Source organism: Tupaia chinensis, unplaced genomic scaffold (assembly GCF_000334495.1).
Source record: "Tupaia chinensis unplaced genomic scaffold, TupChi_1.0 Scaffold000292_1, whole genome shotgun sequence".
Lineage (NCBI taxonomy): Eukaryota > Metazoa > Chordata > Mammalia > Scandentia > Tupaiidae > Tupaia > Tupaia belangeri.
Window position 1 is genome coordinate 3,341,341 of NW_006159777.1, and position 25,672 is coordinate 3,367,012.

At 47.3% G+C, this 25,672-nt stretch overlaps 1 protein-coding gene across 1 annotated transcript in view; it reads left to right on the plus strand.

Moving 5' to 3' along the window:
- LOC114008151 (rho GTPase-activating protein 32-like) overlaps window positions 1–25,672 on the plus strand; it is a 60,965-nt gene that overhangs the window by 19,477 nt on the left and 15,816 nt on the right. The window contains exon 2 of the mRNA XM_027772696.1: window positions 21,292–21,400. Within this exon, the coding sequence (XP_027628497.1) occupies window positions 21,292–21,400 (109 nt within the window). The remainder of the gene's footprint in view (window positions 1–21,291; window positions 21,401–25,672) is intronic.

Below are 25,672 nucleotides of genomic sequence, written 5' to 3' on the forward strand. Positions count from 1 at the left end.
GGACTTCAGCCTGGAGTTGCACTGGTCCTACCGAACGGCTTCGCCCTGAGAAATGTGGCTAGTCACCCCGACGCTGGAGCTGGGTGTGTTCTGTGTGGGCACGTTATTTACAGTGGCACAGGTTTTCCGAGGGAGTGAGCAGGGAGAGGGTGGGTGAGGGGGAGGGCCCTGTAAGAATGGAATTCACCGACAGGGATGCAGCAGGTGCCTTGGTGGCAGGCTGGCCTTGACCTTGTGGACCCTCATTGCTGCTCTTGGCAGGTGTCAAGTTACTGAGAAGAACTTCCTTCTGTCATTGAAATGGTTACTTCCTGAGTCTTGGTTCTGCATTATTGCTATTAGGAAGACAGACTTAGTGCCCTACACAGCTGGGCTGTCCCCGTAGCTCCTGCCCGTGAACAAGGTCGCCCGGCTGTGCTTCTGAGAACGTGTTACATGCACACGGGAAGACAGAAACGAAGATCGTAAAGAAATGCCTCGTGAACTCTATCGTGCCTGGTGACTCACTGACGCGGTGCTGGTGTGTGCTCCGTGAGTGGGGCAGGTTGCATTGTGTGGAATAGCCGTCGTCAGCCCTACACGGGAAGTGCCCTGCCGTTCAGGAATTAAACGCCTGGTTTAAGCGATGTGGTGGGTTTGGCGTGCCTTACAGTCGAAATTTAAGGTAAGAATCATTACTTAAAACGTGTAATTGGGAAGTAGGACCCAGTCTGTGGAAATGGAGGGCTTATGCTCATACTTAATTGCACAAGTGTTTTCCGCGGTTGATGGGTAGGTAGTGAGAATTACGAGCATCAGTCCCTGCCCTGGAATGACAGACCGCGAGGCGGGTGAACGAATCGCGCAGACAAGACAGAGTGGCAGTTGCCCGAGGAACTGTGAAAGGCCACAGGCTGTCCAGGTGGAAGTCTGAGTGTGTGTGCACGTGTGCACGTGTGTGTGTAATATAGCCATATACCGTACGCAGAGGCAGTTGGTTCCGTCTTGATGGGGTCTGTCAGGCTGGCTGTCAGGGCGAGCTGTTTGAGGGCACCTGACATGACATTTCTGTCCGTTGGTGGTGGCGGCGCACGCAGGCTCTGGAGACCAGCCCTGGGAAGTCGCCCTGTGGGGAGTGTCCGCGGTCAGCTCTTCACTCCGGTGTGCTCCCTGGGCACCTTTTCTCTTCTTTCTTTACTGGGTCGTGAGAAGTGAGAAGAGGGTGGGGAAGAAAGGGCGTGGAGGGGCGAGGGGCACCACGCCATTGCCGTGGGTTAGTGGTTAGGAATTATCCCTCGGAGGGTAGAAAAGTTAGAAGGAAGAATTCATTAATATAACGGTGCTGGGCATCCGCCAGGTATTCAGGACTAGAAATAAATTCCATGACGTTGGCCTCCCAGGTCGGATATTCTGGATGAACTAATTTTACCCCAGTGTAGGGGAACGTTGGGGTTAGTCAGAGCTACAATTGAAAAAATGGAAAATTACCTCCTTGCGTCATTATCACCCATGGGGTCTGCAATGACTTGAATAGAAGGGTCTTGAATTTGGTCGTACTTGAATTTGAATTCTGGTTTCTTTTACTAATGTTATGGTTTCAGGGAAGTTGCTTAAACGGTGCTTAGTCTTTCTTGAGACTGTTTTCCTAATGAGTAAAACGGGAGCAATACTGTTTAGCTACTGCATGGGGTTGACATCTGGGTTAAATATGGAGAGACCTACATTATGTAGTTGGTACGTAATAAAAATCGGATCACTTCACGTGTATAGACTGCTGAGTGCACTGGTAATGTTTGATAGTTGTGATATGTCATTTCTTATTTTGCAGAGACTTGACAGTATTCGCTTACGTTTTAAAATCCATCCAGTTGATTGGGGCCAGGTGACGACTCAGTGTTAAAATGTGATGTTTTGCTAGACTGATCCCTAGGGGAAGGTTCTGGGTTCGTGTCCAGAGAACTCCTTGCATACACCCACACCCACATGCCTGGGATCCAGGCCTGGCTGAGGCTGGGGGTGGATTGTGGCATTAAGGCCCTTTGGGGGGCCAGCCAATGGCATAATGGTAATGTTGCTGGACTCCCGTGTAGTTGAGCATGATTAGAGTCCCAGATCTGGTGGCTTAAAATTCACACTGGGCACGTGTGTGTGCGCCCAAAATCCCGAGAGGAGAATGGAGGAGAAGGGATTGCAGCGCGGCCAAGTCCCGGGGGGAGGGTGGTGGTGGTGGTGGTGATTTTTTGCTTTCTGTCTGTTTCTTTGTCCAATGCATGTGCCCTATAGCAAAAAAATCTCTCTAAAAAAAAAAAAAAAAGAGACCCTGTCAGAGCGCCTGGGAAGTCGCCCTGTGGGGAGTGATCCGCGGTCAGCTTTTCCCTCCGGTGTGCTCCCTGGGCCACCTCTGTCTCTCCGTCCTTGTTACTCTTGTTCATGAGAAAAGTGAATAAACCAGCTAGAGACCATTACACTCTAGATGCGCCTCGTCACCAGCTTGCTGAGGCTGTGGCCAGGAGCAGGGCTGGCTCGGTTCGCTCAGTCGGGGTCCAGGCCACGGTTCCGGGCTGCAGGTGGCTGCTGCATGAGGCAGGCTGTCTTCTGTGTGGCTTCACGTGTCGGGGCGCAGTGTTACTCCTCAGGTGCTCCCGTGGCCCTGCCTCTCGGCTGCGGTCACCAGCTTCATTTTATGAAGTGCAGACTTAGTGAACCCAGAGACGACAATAAGAAAACCATTATTTCTCCCTAGTCCACTACGTGTGAATTAAGAGGGCAGTAAGATGTACATAGTACCCTTGGAAAAATAATCCTGCAATAAAGACCAAAAAAAATCCAGTCCCTGGGTATTTACGTCAGAGAGCACCTGAGGGCAGAGTGCTGGGTCATGCCTCTGTTGTAGAATGCCCTTCTTAGGAACATCCTTCGACCTTTCTAGATGTCCTGTCTCCTTTCTCCACTCTAGCTGTGCGCAGAAATAATTGAACAGTGTGTTTCGGGCAAGTCAGTGGGGAGAAGAAGGAAGAGACTCCTAAGGAATAAGGGGCAGCTCACCCGAAGAGACTGCAACGTCCCGTGTAGGAATTTGCAGGTCGGCATTAGGATTTATGCAGACGCAGTGCAAATACCGGATTCTTCTGATGGTTTACCCTTTCAAATACACAGGGGTATATGAGGGGTCTTTAAAAGTTCGTGGGAAACATGATTTGAATCTCAGCCCTGATAGCTTGAAAATCATGCTGAGTGCGCACCCAAACCGCCTTAGCGTGGGGGATGGAGGAGAAGGGACTGCAGCGCAGCCGTGACGCACGGGGTGGGGGGAGCTTTCTCTCTCAAAAGTACACGTGTCCTCTGGCACAAAAATAAATTATACTTTAATTCCATTTTCTTTCTTTCTTTTATTAATTTTCCAGAAGGCATGCATATGCTCACTGGAGGGGTGAGCAGTGAGAAGGCATCCCCCCCATGGGGGATGGCTACACTGCAGTCTCTTCTCTTCCATTCTCCTCTCAGGATTCTAGGCGTGTATGCATGTGCACATGGCCTGTTTCTTGAGCTACCAGGTTTGGGACTCGAACTGTGTAGGTGCACACGTGGGATTCATCCATGGTCACCACCATGGTACTGGCTGGCCCCAGTTCTGTTTGCTGTGAGCTCCGGAAGGTCCTTGCACTGGTGGAGGCCACTGCAGTAGGAGGGTCCTTCCGGGGACGGCTGCACAGCGCAGGGCTGAGAGCGCAGGGAGACCCACCTGGCGGCAGCAGCCAGCACACACTCAGATCGGCTCCTTTGCTCGATGAGAAGCGACTGAGAGAAGTAAAGGCCCATCTGCAGGCCTCTTGCCGTGTGGCCTATCCGTGTGGAAGTAGCTTATCGTCCTTTTGTGATTTCTGTAGGTACTAATGTGAAGATGGTTGGCTACCGGTGCTGTTTTTAAATCGATAAGAATAGGGTCCTGGTAAGCTGGAATCCTGTTTTGTTTGTATCCATTTTTAGTAAACTTAAAACAAAAATATTAATAAAACCAAAACAGCTAATAATAAGTTGGCAAGTGAAAGACTCTCCACTAATACACGTGCGTTAGATGTGAGTTAAGTAGCTGTTTCCTCCAGACTTCCTGTTTATCTTTAAAATCCGCATACATGTAACCTATCCATGTTGTGTAAACATGACAGAGTTTACAGTGTACCCCTGGAAGGCGCTCCACTCCGACCTCTCATACTCTTTGGCACACTTTCTAAATGCCCGCATGTGAGAATTAGTGTGAGCATAGTTTTGATTTAATTGCGCTGTTTAAAATGTGAGGGTTTGAAATGCCCCACACCTAGAAGCACAGCTCAGCCACCTTCTCCCTTTAGAAGACAAGCTCTTAGTTCTTCTGACTGCCAGAGGGAGCTTGGACCAGGCAGAGAAAGGACCCCCAATGGGCAGGGTCAGGCAGCAGCCCTTTTTCCTCCGTTTTTTTCTCATCAGGATTTGGGCACACACACAGCTGGGTCTGGCATGTTCTTCAGACCTCTGGGACCAGGCTTTGAAATGCAGTCTTCCATGTGGGGTCTGCTCCCTGTACAGCACTCACTGCCGGGCTGTGGGGCTGGCCCTGCACACGTGCTTCCGTAGGGTGCAGTTGGGTGAACAGTGGAAGTGACAGTAGTTTCAGGGAGTATGTCCTTATCTAACAGTGAAACCCCACATCTACCGGATAGCGAGTAAGGCTGTCTCCAGTAGAAGTATGAGTGGTCTTCTCATTGCCTCAAAAGATGGCCATGTGACTATGGTTTGTGTCCCTGAGAACATGCCAGACACAGGGGCTTGTGTCCCGGGTCTTGGGGGGCTGGAGAATGGGGATCCCTGTGGACAACGCTTCTCTCTCTCTCACTTGTTCAGGCCACATGTGCCCCATCACGAGTGGGAAAAAAATTAAGAAACAGGCATAAAATCACACTGGTCGTTTGTACAGTTTTTGGTAATAATAGTTATAAATCTTTTTCAAGCTGAAATGAATTGAATTATTATTAAGGTAAGAAATACAGCATCCAAATCATGAAAAGAATCGTGAACTCATTTGATGACATCTAATTAGGATTTCTCAAAAAGCTTCAAGTGAAGCCATGTCAGAACCGCTGAACAAGACATTCTTCCTCTGCCGACAGTATTTTTGTCATCCAGATTGTGCGTGTACAAAGTTAAGAATGGCTACCTTTTAGTAGTTTCTCTTGGAAAAATATCTCATTAAAAATGATCGGTTCTCCTCGGAACACATGATTTTCATCGTAACGTGTGTGTGCGTGTGCATGGCTGGTCGTGACGGGCGATGGCGTGCATTACAGATGTAGGGGACCCGTTCTACGAAGAGCCTGAGACATTTAAGGGAACAGGAGTGGAGGGCTGAGTGTTGGTAACGTGCGTGATACTCCTTTACCTGGACCGGCGTGCAGTCGTTTTACAAGCCGCAGTGCAGTGATGGAAGCGTGGTGAGGGCGGAGAGCTAGAAACCATTGGTATGGCTCATCGACAGCCTAGCCCTACAGGAGGCCGGGGCGTGTGTACCAGCGAAGGTTGACTTGCGTTCTTTAACAGTAGAACGCTGTCAGTGAACTTGTGTATGTCCTCGGTACCAGTGTTCCAGTAAGTCGGTGCCGTTTCACGTATTTAATGCTCCACAATTTATTCAGAATCGTGGAATGATATTCAAAATTCGAAGTTTCATAAAGGCAATGACTCAGAAGTGTTGACACGTTTTTCGAAGCGGATTTCAGAGTTGGTTCTGATACTTGGCCTGAGAACTAACATGGCGCCGAGGACGATTTATACACACTTACTGCGCAGTCGGCAGTGGCCCGGATCTGTCCCGTGTCCTCATGTCGAATCGGCCCAGTGGCATTCTCAAATGGGTGGTGTCAGCCCGTGTTTGCAGATGAGGAAATTGAGACGTCAGTTAAATAGCCTACCCAGGGTCCCACCGTGACCAGCAAGGCCGGGTTTTGAATTCAGGTTTGACGCCCACGCTAGTACTTTTAATTACTTTGCAAAACTGATTTCAGTGGTGTGTGTGTGTGTGTGTGTGTGTGTGTGTGTGTGTGACTGCCAGAGGGCATGTGTGCTCCCCAGAGAGAGGGAGAGACAGAGTGAGCAAGGGAAGTCCCCCTGAGGGCATGGTCCTCCGTGACCCTTCCTCCTCGGTTTCTCCATCCCATCTGGCTTCCTGTGCGCATGCACATGCACCCCGCATGTCCTCCAGCTCCCCAGGCGTCGTTCGGATCTCCACGTGGGCCCTGGCTTCCTACATGGAGCCTGATGGCCAAGCTGCCTGCCGGCCTGTGCCCATTTGTTCAGAGGATTTATTTTAAAAGTCAAAATAATTCGTACGGATTATACAGTGTTTGTTTTCTTAATTATGTTTTAATTAAGGAATCTTCAAAAGTCAGAAATGGGGGATAGTTTTGAAGTTTTCCCTTTCGTGGAGCATATTTTCCTGGGGAAGGCAGGAGGACATCTCTGCCATTCTTACATGCCTAGCGGTAAATCACACAAGAAGACAGCTCCAGGAATGTTTGTAGAAGAACGGGGTCTTCTATGCTGAACTTTAAGGAGGTTCGTAGTGCCAGGGCTTGGCCTTTCCCAGCCCTTGCGCCATGGCCGAGGGTGACCTGGCTCGTAGCACTGCTGACGGTCTGTTTCTTCCTTAGCCATAAGTGGTCAGTGTGTGTCTCCTGGCAACCTCATTTTCGGACTACGCAGAAGAGAAAAACCCTGCTGCACTCTGGGACAGTGAGGGGGCTCTCACCAATGCTGAGCCGCAGAAGCCGCGGTCAGGAGTCTGCGTCTTATTCTGAGTGTGGAAAAAAGGCCTCTGTTTCCTTGAAGCTTCAAGAACCGAGAACAGGTTTTGATATCGCACAGGGCCGAATTCAGGGCGAAAGGATGAAGAAAGGGGAGGTTTACAGTAGTAAATGGCACCCACTGATCTGTCTCTGAATTTTGTTTATGCGATAGGGTATGTGGACTTGCAGGAGAGAAACAGAGAGAGGGAAAGTGAGAAATCATCCCCAAGGGAGGCCGGTCACATAGCAGTCCCTTCGCCTCTCTCCTCTTGGGATTTTGGGCATACATGTACACACACCCAGCATGATTCTCAAGTCCCAGGTCCAGGACTCGAACTGTGAAGCTTGTCATGTGGGCTCCAGCACCTTAACTTCCACTCCACCTTCTGGCCCTTCATACTGACTTTATTTTTTTAAAAGAACCATTTTGTTTAACTTCATTTAGTTATTTATTTTAATTTGACCAGAGAGAGGGAGAGAGAGAGAGAGAGAGAGAGAGAGAGAGAGAGAGAGAGAGAGAGAGAGAAAACGAGCTCACCAATCTGAGAAAGCAAGCTGCCAAGTTTGGGATTTGAACCACAGTCGGCCATGTGGAAGTACAACGCCCTTAACCACCACGCCACCTTCCAGCCCCCATACTGATTTTTTTTAAATTTTATTTACTCATTTATTGATTTAAATTTTGATCAGAGAGAAAGTGAGAAAGCAAACCGCCAGGTCTGGGACTTGAACTGTGGTTGGCCATGTGGGAGTGTCCAGTGCCTTAACTACCATGCCACCTGCTGGTCCCCCATACTGATTATTTTTTTAATGCATCAAATAACAGCATTAACAAACATAGACAAAACTATAAGAATTAAGGAGAAATAGGAAAATATTGGAGATAACAGTAGATAAAAAGTAAGGATTTAGAAAAACCTGATTAACATATTTAAAATTTTATGTTAAAAAAACAGCACACTTGGGGCTGGCAGATGGCATGGTGGTTAAGGGTGCAGGACTCCCACGTGGCTGGCTGATCATGGTTCAAGTCCCAGAACTGGTGGCTTGCTTCCTGCCCCCCCGCCCCCAATCTGTCCCTCTTTAGTCAAATTAAAATAAAATAAATAAAGTTCAATAATTCTAAAAAAACTGCAACGCACTTTCATTTCATTCAGAATATTATCAAGGCTGATCATGTGTTGGGCCATTAAAAAAACACAAAATACCCCACCTCAATAAATTCCCCAAAATCAGGTTGAGGCAGAACTCTTTTATTTATTTTTTTACGTTGCCAGAGGCCCTGCGCACTCATGGGTGGGGGGTTTGAGTGCCCCGGGAGGGATGCACTCACGCCACAGCCCTCCCGCATACCCCCGCACTGGCAGGGTTGGGCACGTGTGAATGCATGTCAGTGTTTTTAAGCTCCGGGGGCCCAGAGCTGAGCTGCAGTCAGCCGTGTGGGACCTAGTGCCCTTAGCCACTCTGCCACTGGACTGGCCTAATGTCCTGGCTCCCACTGCAACAAGAGTGGAAATTAGTCATTTGAGTAAACAAAGAAACCAACTGCAAAACAAAAAATTGCTATCACCTGGAAATTAAAACTATAATTTTTAGATCAAAGAAGAAAAAAACGTTGTCGAAAATGATAAAATATATTAGAACTTATGGGGACCTAGCTAAAACCATGAGTATAGGAAGATGGTCTTAAATTAATACACAAGATATAATTAGAGTAAATGAATTATTCATCGAATCAAGGAGAGGGAAAAGGAACAACTCAATAGCACATATCGAAAGACAGCCGGAGGAGATGAGGGCCGGGTGGGCTGACTGTCGCCCTCAGCCCTGGGACCCACGCCTAGCTGAGTGTCACATGGCGTCGTCCTTCCCTGCGGCTGCGCCACCCAACGACCAGAAACTTACAGTTTTATAAACCGTACACTAAAAATAGTCTAGAAAAAACAGAATTTCACAAATTAAATAGCCTGGGAAAACAGTTACACCAGTCACTCAAAATCCAAGTAAGTTTGTATCCAGGGCACTAATAAAAGCAATAACTTTTTTTTAAAAGAGGTTTTCGCTATAAGGCACGTGTGCCTGCCAGAGAGACTTGAGACAAAGAGACAGAAAGCGAGATATCACCCCCTAGGGGGTAATGGCCACATCATAATACCTCCTCCTCTGGGGTATTGAACCGCAATTGACTATGTGGGAGTCCAGTGACATAATCGTTATGCCATCTGCTGGTCCCAAAGCGTAACAATTCTAATAAAAACAAGAGCCCGGGTAACAGGAAGAAAGAAATGATTGCAGTAAGCCTAGGAGTGGTCTGTAAAGGGGACAGTGCTTGGTGGAGGGGTGTCACAAGGGCTCGAGGCAGCTGGCATGGAGGGACAAGGACAGACGAAGGAGGGATGTCGTGACCAGCCTGGAGTAGCAGCGAGCCGCGTGGGGCACCTGTGCGGTGCTGGGCGACTGCGTTGTTAGTGGTACGGACTTGGTCAAGCTGTGCGCACCTGAGAAGCTCCTGTGTGGGAAAGTGCAGGCACACCCTGAGTTACCCGAGGCAGCCCCTACTGACCAGCCCCTTCTGCTTCCGTGGCACAAACAGCGTGGCCAGCAACCATGTTGGGGAGCAGTGCAGCGGGTGAGTGCGTGACCTGCACTCAGACTCCCATCTCCACCGGGTCGGGTCCTTGGCGAGTCACTTCACCTCTGTATGCCTGTTTCTCTAATTACCAGAGGGCATGTGCACTCACTAGAGAGGAGGAGAGAGAAAACCCCTTCCGGAGGGCTGGTCACAGTGGCTCCTTCTTCATTTCTCCAGCCTGTTGGCATTTGGAGCTTCCACACCGGGCTGGGACTGGGATTTGAACTGCACATTTGGCTGTGTGGGATCTAGCTCGTTAACCACTGGCCAGGGGCTTACCCTCTCCTGTTTTTGGAGGTGGGCTTGGAAGGCAGCCAGGAGGATGCTTTGGCGGTGGTGGTGGGGGGCGATGTGAGAATCTCAGCAGAGGAGACGTGTTTGTACCCAGATGAGCTCCGACTTCACTCCGTTTTCCCTGAATTTGTCAAAGTCCCCTCCTGCTTCGCGCCCCCTTCCCCCTTCTCCCTTCCCTCCACTGGCTTCCTCCTCGGCACCCTCGGACTGCCCTTAGCCCAGACCCCTGTCATCCCCGCTCTGCCCCAGTGTCTCTTTAACTTCTTTGCTGCTGCTGCTGCTTCAACTAAATTAAATTCTAATTAAAATAACTTTCCCCTTAAGATGGCACTGCTCAATAAGCTTGGCACGCTCCAGGATAAGGTGCTTTTTAAAATTGTTCATCAGAATAGCGTATGAGTCCTGACGAGGGAGAGCGTGCGCACCTCCAGTGGTAGGACAGAAGACGCTGCTAAGTGAGTGCTGTTTTAGCAGCCTTTAGCTTGTTGCTAGAAAACCTTCGGTCAGATCTCGTTGATAGTTACGCACTTTTGATTTGCTTGACTTGTAGACTGAAGGCCGAAGTGAGTCTGAGACCGAGGTGGTGGTTTAGTGCACAGGCAGGGTTTCCTGAGCTACCTGGACCCTCCTGGGTCTGACACGGCAGGTGTTCTGTTGGTGGTTGGGTCTGCCAGTGAAAGCAGCTTGCTTTTCCATGTGCCCACAGCGAGGTGGATGCTGGGGTGACCTCTGCGCCCCTTGGCGACTTACATTTTATTGGTTAGAGTATGTTACTGCTGACACTCTGTTCTTTTCCCCTGCACAGAAGTACCTTGTTAGAACAAAGTATTGCTGAGTTAGAATTTGGGAGCTTTTCAGATTCAACAGTGGGTCGTCAGTGTCTACACTCCTAGCATCGAATTTGTTTATTAATGTGGTATAAATACCATTGATTTGGGTTCTTCTTAGGTTTGGATGGGAAATATTTAGAAGAATTGACTCAAGGTTCTGATATATACTTTAAATTCATGATTCTGAGACCCCGACATGGAAGTCATCTGAGTTTTCTTAGTTATCTAGAGCAGATTCTTGTTTTACTTTTTCTCCGTGGCTTTTGTGTGCGTGTGTGGGTGTGTGTCTACTCCTTCTGTATTTCTGATAAACCTTGGCCTCTATAATATTGCCTTTTTAAAAGCAATCTCCTTTACTTACTTTTGAACTCAGATATCCCACTCTTAGGACCAAAAATCATAAGAGGTGCCGAAAAGTGTGCATGTCCAAAACCCCTAGAGGAGAATGGGGAAGGGACTGTGGTGTGGCCATGCCCCTGCGGGGATTTCTCATTTTGTCTCTCTCTGTCTCTCTCCGGTGAGCGCACGTGCGCTGTGGCAGAAACCTAAGAAATAAAGTTAAACAGCTAATACGTTTTTATGTTAGAAGCTTTAAGATATTGTAGATACTTAAAGAAGAAAGTACAGGTTATTCACTGCATCTGTATTTAGCTTTCCAAGTGTTTCTTACACGTCATGATGTAATTCCCTCTCAGGGTCCTGGGCATGCACACACACGCCCAAGGTAAGTTTCCAGTCACAGGGTCCTGGACTTGAACCGCAGTTGACGATGTTGGAAACCAGCGATGTAACTATTATGCCATCTGCTGGTCCCCCAGCTGTTATTTTTTTAAACAATTTTTTTGGTTAGCTTTTTTTAGTAGTTCAAAATTAGGTCACTCCTTGACTGTTATGTGTTTAATATGGGAAGATCTGCTCTAACGTGAAGTGTGAAGTATGCCACTGATCTAGGAGGCCTTTTCTGTTGCTTCAAGTGACCGTGATTAACAGGATCCTGTTCAATTAATTGGATTCCTATATATTATATATATATATATATTTCTTTTTGGTCTGGTGTGTGTGTGTATATGTGCTCACCACAGAGAAAGAGACAGTGAGAGGGAAAGTGAGAAATCACCCCTCAGGGGAGATGACCACACTGTGATCCCTTCTCCGGGATCTTGGTCACACACGCACACGCACCCAGCATGATTTTCAAGTCATTGGGTCCAGGACTTGAACTGCAGTGTAACTGCTACGTCATCTGCTGGCCCCTATGTTTGACTTTCTTTTTTCCTAGAGAAATTTTTACTGTAAGTTGCGTATGCTTGTCAGAGACACAGAGAGACAGAGAGACAGGAAGCAAGTAATCTCCTCCCCAAGGGGGTATGGTCATGCTGCAGTCCCTTCTCCTCTATTCTCTTTTTGGGATTTTGAGCATGCATGCACGTGTGGCATGTGTTCTAAGCCACTAGGCCCGGGACTCGAACCATGGTCGACTGCGTGGGAGTCTGAGCAGCGTAACCATTCCGCCATCTGCTGGTCCCTGGTATTCAGCACAGAATCACCTTCCCTCTCGTGAGCCTCTTGCCTGTCGGAGCTGTAGCGCTGCCTCTCGTTTTGCCTGGCCCAGGGGACTGTCCTCACAGCGTTACCCTTCTTGTTTCTGTCCTGTTCTCTCTCATTGGAGAGAGTTAAAGGTACAAAGAAAAGCCTACCTTTTGAAGCTACTCAGTTTCAACTTAGTAGCAGAAAACTTTGAGAGGAGAGAAATAGTTAATGAAAGACAAATTAGGAGAAGAGCATCCTCCTTCGGATTCTGCTTTTGATGATGTAGGCCACAGGGCCCCAGGCGGTGGGCGGGCCGGTGCCCCAGGAGGGCAGTGAGTGCCAGGCCAGCCTGCAGTAGTCAGCCTGTGCCGGCACCTCGCCACCAGTGCAGGGCGGTGCGGTGCGCACACCTGAGCCGGCAGACAGCCGCGCAGAGCGCTGCCGCTCCGCACCCCATGCCTCCAGCTTCAGGGTTCTCAGTACCAGATGGAGACCGAAGGTGACAGCAGCCCTTCAGGGGACGACAGTGTCTTTTGTTTGGAGGCCGATGTCCTTGGCCTGGAGACGGATGGTGAAGCCGGAGAAGGGGAAGGGCGTTTCAGGTAAAAGGAGCCCGCGGTTCTCCTGCCCGGGCCCGTGTCTCATCCGTCCCCACTGCCAGTCCTTTTCCAGCCTCTGCGTCTCCACTCTTCTCCAGTAAGCCTTTCTCTCCCTCTGGGGGAAGGCTGTGAGCGGAAGGGACAGGTTGCGAGTTGTCTGTGGCATTCTTCATCCCACAGCTTGCCCTGAGCTTGTAAAATGCACTTTAAATGACTCCTTAGCGCCAGGAAGGGGAGGCGTCAGACAGGTTTCTAGCAGTGTTTCAGGAATTTCAGGAACTGCCACCCTTCCTGTATCGGATTTGTATCTCGTAGATTTGATCTGAATTTCTAGCTAACAGATTTTTCTTCCTCTTTTTTTTTGAAATATGTTCTGGGGGGGGTGTGGGTGTGCGCATGTGTGTGTGTGTGCCTGCCGGCTCCTGGCGCCTCCTGCATGCGTGTACAGTCGGAGGTACACACAGGCTGGCTGTTTCCTGTCTCTGACTCTTCTCTGGTCCTGACTCTTCTCGGGTCTCAGGTCTGGCCATCCGGCCCCGGCCTCCCGCGCTCTGGTGGCTTTTGAGTCCAGGCATCACTGCCGGTCCTCTCTGGCTGACATCTCGTAGAAAAGGCGCCCGTCGATCGGTTCTGGTGTCCTGTCACAGATTTTAGGAGGCGCTGTCCTGGCCTTTCTCTGCCCGGTGGGGTTAGCAGTGTCACACTTGGGAACAGGAAAGCCCTCTTGATGAAGCTGAGGTTGACTCTGTCTCTCCGCTGTCACCTGCTCTGGTTGTAACTGCTTCTCGGTCTTACCTGGAGCACCTGGAAGGGCAGACATGCCATTTATGTCAGAGGTTCTTCATGTTGACTTTCAGAGTCTTCCCCTGATCAGGGGAGAGCATTTCATTATCCATAGATTTTACCTTTTTGTTTTTCTTTTTTTGGAGAGGTTTTTGCCATAGGGCACATGCGCTCGCCAGAAAGAGACAGAGAGACAGAAAGCGAGAAATCACCCCCAGGAGGGATGGCCATGCCGCAATCCCTTCTCCTCCATTCTCCTCTTGGGATCTTGGGCACGCACACACACGCGTCTGGCGTGAGTTTAAACCACTGGGTCCAGGACTCCAACCGTGATCGACTACGTGGGAGTCCAACGACATAGCCATTACGCTAACTGCTGGTCCCATAGATTTTACTTTTTAAAGTCTAGGTTAGGTGGCAAAAGGAGGTGAACATGGAAGTCCTGGCCCACACTAAATGTGTTAATCAGAGGTTAAACATGCCTGAGAAGTATACTTCGAATTTTGAAAGAGTAATGTCCAGAGAATGAAGGTGAGTTATTAGCATGTGGGCACTGTCTCCGTGTTCTCATCCTTCCTGATTTTATCTAGCCTTTCCAATTTGAATAAGTACTTCTCACCCAAGTATGCTAACTTTATACATGTCCCTTAGTTTTTAATTTGGTCAGTTTCTCACCATTACCAGGAATAAAGTGTTTGCTTTGTTTTGTTCATATTAAAATACAGGAATAGTGGCCTGGTGATAAAATTGGGCAGGTTATTTTGTGGTGTTCATCAGAGGGAGAACCAGCTTGGGACTCCCGTGGCTGTGGTTGTGGCCATGCCGTGGCCGTGGCTGTGGCAGTCGGTCTGGTATGGTAATCCCAGATATACCCGTGAGCAGCAGGGCCGTCTCTGCCATTGTCCTATGACAGGCACGTCTAGTGGCAAGTTTGTGTGAGGCTAAGCTTGCCCCTTCTCAGGGGCATGTGGCCGCCCTGCTGCCGTGGGCGCAGCAGCGCCAGCCTGAGCCGGGGGCATTCGCCCTCGTGAGCAGTTACCCTTCCCGTCCAAACGCCCCTCGCCATGGCTCTCGCTGGCCCAGTGCGTCTTTCACATCGTTGTATTTATTTACAGACACCCGTTTCCCATGCCCTTCCTACCTGGGAAGGCACGAGGAAGCGCTTGCCAGGGACTGCGCCATGTCCGGGGGCCTTCCTGCCGCAACACCTGGCAAAAATGTGGGCGTGGGTGTGTGAGGGGAGGGGCTGGGCGTGGCCGTGGCCTGGGAGAGCCCAGGAGGAGGCTCAGGTGGAGTGGGAGTTGTTGTGTAAAGTGGTTGCAACAGCCCGAGAAAGGTACGCCCAAGTCTTGCTGTGCATCTTGACACACTGTGCTCATGCACATGAAGCAAGGTGGTGATTGTGTTTCCCTTCTGTCAGTCTGTCTGTCTGTGTCTCTCACACACGCACACATGTGATGAGAGCACAAGACCTTGCTGTTCTTTCCCTCACACATCGTCTCAGCTCGGTTTTCAGCTCTCCGCTAGGTGGGCAGTTGTGCCCCGGCTCACCGTGGCCGAGCGTGGAGTCCGATACCTGGAATGCGTTCCTGCTGCGCTCAGCTGCTGCCATTGCTTCTGGAGGAATTAGTCAGAGGGGCGTCGGCGTTTGTCCTGTGGCCTGGGAGGACCTCTGTCTTGAAAGGAATACGGTTCCTTCCATCCGAGCACGGAGGAGGTTGCCAATCTCAGTCACGGCAGTGGTTCCAGCCTGCCCACCCTGACTCACAGGTCTCTGGTTCCTGACTCCACGTTGGCAGCGCCAAGTGAATGATCCGTCATGATCTGCTTTATCACTGTGGTACATCGTTCCCAACCTAGAGTACTTTAAGATCTTTAAAGTCCTTTGAGTAGAGTAGTCCTTAGATGTCGTTAGAAGAATCGCCCTCCAAAGAAGAGGAGCAATGTCATACAGAGAAGGAAAACACAGTGGTCTAGTCCTGTCCGAAAAACTATCTAGGTGGTCGTATGCGGTGTATTGGCCAAATGCGTTATGTACAGGGTATCAGTTACCTACTTAGCAAACCTGTAACGTAGGTATTATTTTCCCCATATTTTTAGATAAAGCTTTTATGGCTTAGAGAGCCCCATTGCCTGTATTACCATAGTAGGAAACATTTTTAGAATATGGCACGAAACACGTGAAGTCTATCTAAGATTTTGGATCTGTCTGTTGCTAAAAGCTATTCTCCGCCAGGTGTTAACTTGCGGGAGGTACTGCTGGTATCTAAACTTTGGGGTTCCTCAATGAGGTGGAATCTGAGCACGGTCACGTGTACAGTATAGAACTATATCAAAGAGAAGGGAGGTGGGCACAGCAGCGTGGTCTCCGGGGCACCTGGGACTCATGACTCACAGTCGTGGAAGATTCTAGTGCTTCGGCATTTGAAGGTAGAAATGTTCCGTATAATCTCAGTCGTCTTCAGTATCCTTTTGTTGACAGATGGACAGCCTGGCAAGTATACGGCACGTATTATAATTTGAAATGTTACAGAGATGATATCGTGCATAATTGAGCCACATTTTTAGAACTTGCGTACCTTTAAAATCAGCTTCTATCAGCAGCTGTGGTGGCACCTGCTGCTGAGATTCTGTGGTCCACAGGCTTGGAACCTTGGGGATGGTCTGTTCGCCCTGGTGCCACATAGAGTCCTGGCGTGTGGCCTGTGCTATAATCCCAGTGGGCAGGTCGACAGGAGGACCGAGAGCTGGAGGCTCAGCTGGGCAATCCAGTGAAACCGTGTCTTAAAAAGAGCCGGGTGTGGTGGCAACGTCTGGGGAAGAAATCAGGCTCTGTCACTTGTATTCATTGTAAGACAGCCGATTTTCAGTGAGGAGAGGAGTGACGAACTCCAGCAGCGCTGGGTGATGTGTGGGTATGTGCAGTCAGGGGCAGGTCTGTACTGGTTTACAGCACTGTTGTAATAGCGCTCTCGCACGTGGTTGGCTGGCTGCTTTATTCATTCTCGGTCTCGGAACGTCGCCGTAAGTTAGAGTTTCACAGCAGTTCAAATAGGTTTCCTATCTAGGGTGATATTCTTTAATATGCAAGTCTCCTGGGAACCCATACGATCTCTGTCACAACCTAAATCCTAGGTTTGATTTCTATGATTATTGTGTCTTCTGCAAGAATTGGGATTCCCAATCTTTTTTTTTTTTTTTTTTTTAAGGTTTTTGCCATAGGGTGGGCATACTTGCCAGAGAGAGACTGAGAGAGAGAAAGTGAGGAATCACCCCTCCAGGGCCTCCAGGGGAGACGGCCACACGCAGCTGCTTCTCTTCCATTTTCCTCTTGGGATCGGCCACGTGTGCATGTGCCCAGCATAATTTCCAAGCTGCCAGATCTGGGACTCAAACTGTGACCAGCCCTGTATGAGTCTAGTGCCCTGACCACCACACCACCTGCTGGCCCTACCATTAGTTTTTAATGTTCTTGAAAGAGTAGAAAGGTAGCATTAACAATTATCCATTAACATATTTACAGGGGCTTCAAACATTGTATGGAAAGTGAAATTAAAGTATGAGTTATTTGGTGCAGACTTTATTTTTGAAATTCATGGATACTTTTTTCTTAGTACACATTTTTCGTGAACTTTTTGAAGACCCCTTTTATACTAACATCATACCCAGTCTCATTTTAAAAAATATTTATTTTATTGCCAGAGAGTGCTTACATTTGCCAGACAGAGACAGAGGAAGTACCCCCCGCCCCCCCCCCCCCCCCCCCCCCCCCCCCCCCCACTGGGGCATGGCCACTCCCTGATCCTCTTTCATTTCCCCATCCCGTCAGGATTCCGGGCATGAGCACACATATGTCCTGCATGGTTTTAAAGCCGCTGGGGCCAGGATTTGAACTGCATTCAGCCGTGTGAGATCCAATTCCCAGTGTACTGTGCTGCATGGCCAGCCCCCAGCCTCCTTTTATAGCATCTGACTTTTCGTAGGCATTTCATGCTTAATATTCTATTGCATATGATGCCACGAAAACGTGTATTTTTCCCAAAAAAGATGTATTGTTTTGTAAGCTTAAGAAAGGAGGTGGGGGGGACAGGCCCCCAGCAGGGTGCTTGTCCTGCAGCGTTAGCCAGCCGTGGCCGCAGGCCCACATGCACACCCAGGCGTGTCCCAGGGTGAGAGCCTGACACCTCCCACGTGATTCAGCATCGTGGAGGGTTGTGTTACCACTGGGCCACTGTGGCTGGCTTAGGTTTATTTTCTTGAGCAGTTATAGGATCATGCATCTTTTTTGATTTCTTGTTTTAGTTTTGATGAATTTTGTTCTCTAGAGAAATTGTCTATTTCAACTAAGTTTTCAAATACATTGGAATAAAATGGTTTGTAATGTCCTCAGGATCTTTTCTTGATCTGTATTGCTAGGGATTGTTCATTTTATTAGTGAACATATTAATTAATTATCTTTCAAAGAATAAATCTTTGGGTTTGCTACTTTTCTCTGTTATATGCCTTTCTGTACAACTGATTCGTTAATTAGAACGTATTTTTTCTTATAGATTCCTTGAATTAATTTGGTATTCTTTTCCTTGCTTCTTGTGATAGAAGTTTAGAACATTGATGTTTCTATTTATTTCTAGTAATATGCATTTAAAACTCTGAAATTTACTCTTCCTCCTGTTTAGTTAGGATCCATACGTTTCCACTATTGTGCTTTCATGACCATTATTCACATCAAAACATTTTCTAACGTTCATTGTAATTTTTGTTTTTGATTCACAAGTTACTCAGAATTGCTTCTTAATTTTCAAACATTTGGGAATTTCTAGTTATCTTTTGGTAACTGATGTTAGCGTAATTCTATAGTGGTCTCAAAACACATAATTCATGACTTAAATTCTTTATACTTGTTAAGGCTTGCTTTGTTGTCTAATATTTTGGCTTTGATAAATGTTTCCTATGTATTTGGAAATAATATGTGTATTCTGTACTCATAGGGTTGAATTAAATTGGGAAATTGGATTGCTCAAATATGTATACCGAAGACGTTTCTGTCTACTTATTCTGTCAGTAACTAAGAAATTTTTGGATTTAACTGTCTTTTAATCCTTTCAGATTCTGCCTTATGTATTTTGAAGCTGTGTTATTTGTTCATGCAAATTATACTAACCCGTTGGCTTCTCACTGTGGAGCGTCCCCGCTGTCTGTAATAATACCTCTGGCCTGAGGTCTGCGTTAACTGATGTTAGTTGCCAGCCTTGCTGTTGCTCTTTTCATTCTTCTGTTTTCCACCTTTTGGTGTCCTTTTATTTTAAGTATGTCTCATAGGATATAGTTGCTTTTCAAATCTATCCTATGATTTTTATAGTTTAATTGGAATTTTTATCCCATTTTCCTATTCCTAATTGATGGCATCCACATACCATTAGTTTTTGAATTTTGTTTTCTTCTATTTTTCTTTTTCATCACTGTTCTTATCCATAAGTCATCAATTTAGACATATATGAGACCTTTACCGGGTTTCCTGTCTTTTACAGTAGTGTGTGTGTGTGTGTGTGTGTCTGTGTGTGTTTCCTGTCCCTTTTCTTCCCTGTGTACTTCATTATGGGTATTTTCTACAGAACTGCTTTCCAGTTGACTGGTCCTCTCTTTAGCTATGTCCATTGCTTTGTTAAACTTATCTAGCAAGTTCTTAATTATATAGATGTATTTTTCAGTATTAGAACGAACATTTTTCATAGATTCCAATTCTTGTTGAAACCTTCCACTTTCCTCTTTCATTTCATTGAACACATTAATATAAATGTTCTTAGCAACATGATAAAAATTTAACTGAATTCTTTTTACACCTAGGTATTTTTCTTTTCCCTGTGCTTTACCCTAAGAAAGTAATTGCTTGTAATCCATTTCATGTTGGAGAGGATTCTTTTTTTCCTCAGAGTTTAGGCCAGTTGGTTGCCCCAAGACCTCAGTTTTGTTTATTGTTTTTTGGTTTTCTCTTTAGTGTGTTCTAGAAAAATTATGATTTCATAGCTTATCTGTCAGTTCTTCATTTTAGGCTAGGAGTGATATTCTTTATATCTTTCTGTATCATAAGCAGAAACCACAAATTAATATAGCCATCTTAAAGTCCCTTTCTGATGATTCTAAAATCTTAATTGAAAGTGAGTCTTTCTTTTTATTTATTTATTTATTTATTTGGAGAGTTTTTTTTGCTATAGGGCACGTGCGCTCGCCAGAAAGAGAGAGACAGAGATAGAAAGTGAGAAATTACCCCTCAGGGGGGATGGCCACGCCTCAATCCCTTCTCCTCCATTCTTCTCTCAGGATCTTGGGCACGCACATACACGCGCCCGGCATGGGTTTAAGCCACAGGGTCTGGGACTCAAACTGCAGTCGGCTACGTAAGTGTCCAGCAACATAGCCATTACGCTAACTGCTGGTCCCAAAAGTGAGTCTTTCTGTTTGGACTATTTTTCTTTTGTTCTTATTTTTTATTTTTAAGGCATGCCTTATAATGTTATTAGGTACCATGTAATATGAATGAAAAATTTGGAGAGTCTGGAGTTAATTTTTTTCCCAGTACTTAAGCTCTGCCAAGGCTTGGAATTTGGCTTTGTTAGCGTTGTGTATTGCTGCTCTGTTCTCACTCGAAGGCGTGGTTTTCTGGAGTCTCCGCTGAATGGCTTTTCCTCAGTGCTCTTCTGCCTGGGCAGGGCGCATGGCCAGCCTCTGTGTCCTAAGGTTGCTGAGCCAGTAGAGTCGCGACCCGGCTCTTTCAGGTGGTTTTTGTGGGTTTCTGTGTATCCTGTCCGGTGTATTTGTAAGTTTAACAATATTAATGATTTGAGGATAATTTCTTTGTTATATTTTGGGGCTCTTTTTATGTCTTTTTGGGGAGCATTTTATTCCCTGAGGCTTCGGGAAACCCAGCCTCCAGCCTCTGCCTCCTCAGATACGTCGATGACAATGGTATGCCCGTGCCCTACTTTACATCATTGATATAAAAACATTTATTAAGCAAAAAGAATAAGTGTGGGGATCACTTTATTGAGCTTCCTTCCCTAACTTTCCAGGGCGTAGCCCTAGGAGTCTTGCTGCCCTGGTCGCTCTCCTGCACCTTCAGGCGAGTCAGCGTCGCAGGCTTTGACCCGTGTTCGCAGCCAGGACTGTCAGGCGTGCTGGTTCACGTGCTCGCTGCGGAGATCAGAGCCAGAAGTCCCTTCTCACTTCTTCCTACTGGAGTTTCACTAACGTGAAACTGGCACAGTTCTTACCAAGCAAATAGTTGGCATTGCGATCTTTTCAAGATTCAAATTGTGTTGACCAGATTAAAATAATACAGTTATGTAATCTATGTACTGATGACCAAAGGCCATGATGGTTAGCTAGGTATAAACCTTACTGTTATCTCCTTAAATAACGGGGGTGTTGCACCCATCAGGAAAGACCTCTGAAAACCACAGTGGAAATGTGAGGCCCATGCTAGACACTTAGTAAGCTTGTTTTTCCTATCATTTATTTATTTAATTCCATTTGTTGTCATTTCTTTATTTTGACCAGAGAGAGACAGAGATATAAAGGGAAGGCGAGAAAGCAAGCCGCCAGGGCCGGGATTCAAACCGCTGTTGGCCATGTGGGAGTCCAGTACCTTTAACCCCTGTGCCACCTGCTGGCCCCTTTTTGTTCTTTTCTAATATTTCACTTAATCTTTTTAAACTGGAATTCTGACGTACGATTTTCTGGCATGTACTTTTTGTGCTCTTTGAATCGTGAACATGGGAAAGCTTTCGTAGGGGTAGAAATTCTCACCGATTCTCTCCTGCTTTGATCTCTAGGAAGATGAAGTCCTCAGTGCATTCTGAAGAGGATGACCTTGTTCCAGAGCTGCATAGAAACGTTCACCCCCGAGAGCGGCCCGACTGGGAGGAGGCACTGAGCGCGATGGTAAGCCAGCCGTGTGCACGCACACACGTGTCGCGCTTACGTGAGGAGGGGTGGAGGGAGCGTTCCTCACACACACACCAGGGTTTTTCTCTGTTCATTTATTTGGGAGATATTTGTGGAGCACATCCTCTGTCCTAGGCACAGTCGTCAACGCCGTGGGCAGGTGGGGGACAGCATGAAAGACTCGTTCTAGTTACGCAGGGCGATGACAGATGGCCTCTGGGAGAAGGTGAGAGTTACGCAGACTCGACAGAGAGGACTGAGGACACGTTTTAGTCGGCCGAAGAGCTAGCTAAGTATTCTGACATAGGATGGAAAGGCAAGTTGGAGAAAACGCTCCCAGGGGAGTGCAGGTGAGAAGGAGTGAGCCCAGGGTGAGTGGGAGAGGCCAGGGGAGAAGTGATTCCAGGGAGGGAGAGCCCATCGTGCTAAGGCAAGTGAGATGAGAAACCATGGGAGGATTTTCCGTTGAGAGTCCCATGATTCGGCTTGGAATTTAAAAGGAAGTCCCAGGTTACTGTGACTTGGGGGAGGCAAGAGGAAGCCAGAAGACCTGGTAGAAGGGTGTGAGAGTGAGTGGAGTGTCGGTAGCTTAAACCAGGCTGGTGCCAGATACGGTGAGAAGATTCTGGGTACCCAGTTTTAGATTCTGGCTATAGTTTTGCAGATAAAGCCAACCAGTTTTACTGATGACATGGAGGAGGAGATCAACCCGAAGAATGGAATTTACACATGTTAAGCTGGACAGCAGTTTTTGTTGGGGGATAGATAGGAAAATCAGAGGTGTAGATTACTTGATAAGTTTGAGATACGCATTTAATTTATTAAAACCTTTTTGTAATTTCGGTCTGTTAATGAGAATATTGATTTTTTTTTTTTCAGGAGATGATGTTTGACTTAACTGTGGTTCAGTTAGAGTTTCCTAGCATTAAATCCAACACGATGCTTCATCTGTCAGGGCTGATCTGCCATGAGATGGTATATGTTTCATTTTTGGAAAACATCTTTTCCCTCAGCTTCAACAAACCATGAGCCAGTTCACAGGGCGGTGATCCTGCCGAGCAGGCTCAGCACTGGGAAGCCACTTGTCGTTCTTCTAGTCTCCTCTTGACGTTCGCCTTTTAGCACGCCCTCACGTGACAGCCTAATCACCCCAAGGTTAGGTGGAAGCTCCCCAGGTGCTCAGTTAAGAGAACGTGCAGTGTGGGCATTTACTTCGTGCTTGCACGGTGGTCCGAAAAGCCACAGTGGGCCGTGGTGTGGACTTGCAAGGTACACGCACGCCACGTCTGTGTGGGGTGGGCTCTCCCCCTCCTTCCGCTGATGGTCGTGGGCTTGGGACGTATGCGCAGTAGGTGGGGTTACTTGTGACCCTAGAGGGCCCAGTTGTCATCCGAGGACTTGATTGCAGTGTTTCTTATATTAACTGTGCTTTGCTTTGTAATTTTAGGTTTAATTTATTAAGAAAAATCACATTGGAGCAGGAGCTAATGACCAGGTCTAATTCGAGTTCAGTGGTCAGGTTGCAGACGTCTAACTAAGCCTTTTCCTGCCAGACTCGGTTCTGATGTGTAGACCCCACTTCTGGTTGTTCCGGATTCAAGGTTGCTCAAGGTCGCTCCTGCCCATAGTTGCGCCCTGAAGACGGTTTTGAGGCCAGTTCTTCAGCCATGGCAAACTTGACATAGACTCCTCCACAACCCAGTGGTTCCGGGAGCGAGTACCTTGCTGGTAACTGTGGTGAGAGGAGGACAGCGTTCGGAATCATTTGTCCCTGTAACCGGCTCCGATGTCGCCCCAGTGTCCACCACTGCATAAGCAGCTATTCTCACATAAAAGCCAGTGGGCGGCCAAAGGCGTGTTTTCTCCGTACACGTTTCTCTGGCCGCTGTGGTCAAACACGATTTAATTGACTCGCTGTTGGTAAATGGCTCTTCCCTTGCTGGGCTGATAAGTGAGCTACTTGGAAAGGACTTAGGTAATTGTTAGAATTTTTATTTTTGTAAAGAAATTCTGTATGGCAATTTACTCTGTTTTATTGTAGAACTTTTCAAGCAGCGCTGGAGACTAGCAGTAATTTAACCTAATAAGGTACCCAGAATGTATTAGTACACAGACCCCGCCACAGTGTGGGAGCCGCCAAGACTGCTCCTCAGGCTGGGAAGGGACCTTTATATGAAAAAAGTCTGATAAAAGCTTATACTGTACATTATTGTAACCCTACATTTTCAGTAAAGCAAATACCTCCTGCATAAATGTTACTGTCTTATTGATCAGGGAGAGTAGCCTGAGTTTCCTGAAACACAGGATGTCTCAGTGATAGGGAAGTATACATTTTAGACTACTTAAAGCTTTGCTGATAAGTAACAATGTGCATTTTAGGTTCACTACCCAGCTGCTGCCTAGCAGAGGTATTGGGAGTATGACACTAGGTGGCGCTTGCTGATAGCTTCTCCAAAAGCGCTTTAAACATTGTTTCTGAATACTTTTTCTCTGCTGTTAATTAGTTCTCTGAGGAGACAGTTTCTAGTAGAAGTGTAACTGAGGCAAGGCTTTGTTACAGAAAAGCTGGTTGTAGACTCTCAGGAAGTCATGGATTGTGTTGTTGCTTTTATTTGTTTTGGTCTAGTCTTCTGTCTGAACAGACCATCAAATCGGAGTAACTATGTAGCCTTCTCTTAGGGCTCCGTCCTGATCTGTGGGGATCCTTCTTTGATCCCTGTGTGGCCGGGCGGTGGGAGAGCTCCCCCATAGTGAGGACTGGAGAGTGGAGACCTCACTGCAGTTGAGGTGCCCGGGCACCATGGCATTGGAAGCACACCCCCTCCCTCCTTATCCCTAGCTCAGAGGTCTTGAGAGTGTTCGCTGAGAATTTTTGGGGACAATGCCTCACCTTGTTCCCAGTAGGATGCAAGTGCCTAATACTGGGAAGGATTTGAAGAGAGAACACACACTTTCAGAGGTTTGACTGAGAAAGTGTGTGTGACACTAGCAACTTGCCGTTTTGTGGCGATCCGTCTGAACTCACGTATACAAACTCAGAAAAACTAGTGTTTTCTTCTTCCGCCTGGTACTGTTTGCTGATGATGTTTCTAGGGAGCTATAAACTTGTGAAGTGACTTTTGAATAAGTGAAGAAAATTGTTATATAGCCTATTTTTGCTGTTAAGATTTCATATAAAAATTCTTTGGAAGATATTCAGACAGTTAATTGGATGCCTTTGCAACATACTTGAAGAATCCTAGCGGGGTCAGTAGGTGGTGTGGTGGTTAAGGCTCTGGATTCCCACGTGGCTGACCATGGTTCAAGTCTTGGACCGAGCAGCCTGAAAATCCTGCTGGGCATATGTGTGTATGTGCTTAGAAACCCAAGAGGAGAATGGAGGAGAAGGGATTGAGGTGTGGCCATCCCTGCTGGGCGGGGTTTCACACTTTCCCTCTCTCTGTCTCTCTCTAGAAAGTTCACGCGCCCAATGGCAAAAACCTTTGTTTTTTTAGAAAGAGAGAATCTTTTCAGTGACACTATTGTTCAACATAATATGGCATAGATTTAGAATTTATCTATTCTGTGGTGGTGGGATAATTACTAGGCTCCCCCCATCCTCTCTTGCTTCTTTATAAGAAGAGATAATACGATAGTCCAGTTATAACCCGAAGCTTCTGTAAAGGCTGTTTGAGAGGCCCATTCTGTTTCCGGTGGTCCCACTGTGGGCGGGCACGGGAACCATGAATTCTGCTCGCCTCTCTTGACAACACAGATCCGAACGAAGGCTGCATTCACTTGTTGATCACGTGTGTCTGCCAGCACACCACCTGCACCTGTACTTGTCTTGCCTATTTACGGGGCCACATATTCTCCCTTTACCCCTGTATTTTATTTATTTATTTATTTACTTAGGGAGACTTTTGCTGTATGGCACATTGCTCACTGGACAGACAGAGAAAGCGAGAAATCACCTCCTGGGGGGATGGTCTTGTAATCCCTTCTCCATTCTCCTTTTAGCATTTGGGGCATGAGTGTACGTGACCTGACATGAGTTTCAAGCCACTGGGTCTGAGACTCCAAACTGCAGACGACCATGAAACTGTGGTGGACCATATGGGAACCTGGTGCCTTAAACACTACACCACCTGCTGGTCCCTGCCACTGTATTTATTTGTTCACTTATTTATTTATAAGAGATTTTGCTATAGGATATGCGTTCTCATCAGAGAGACAGAGAGCTGGAGAAAGGAAGAGTGATATATCCCCCCCTGGGGGAATGGCCACGCT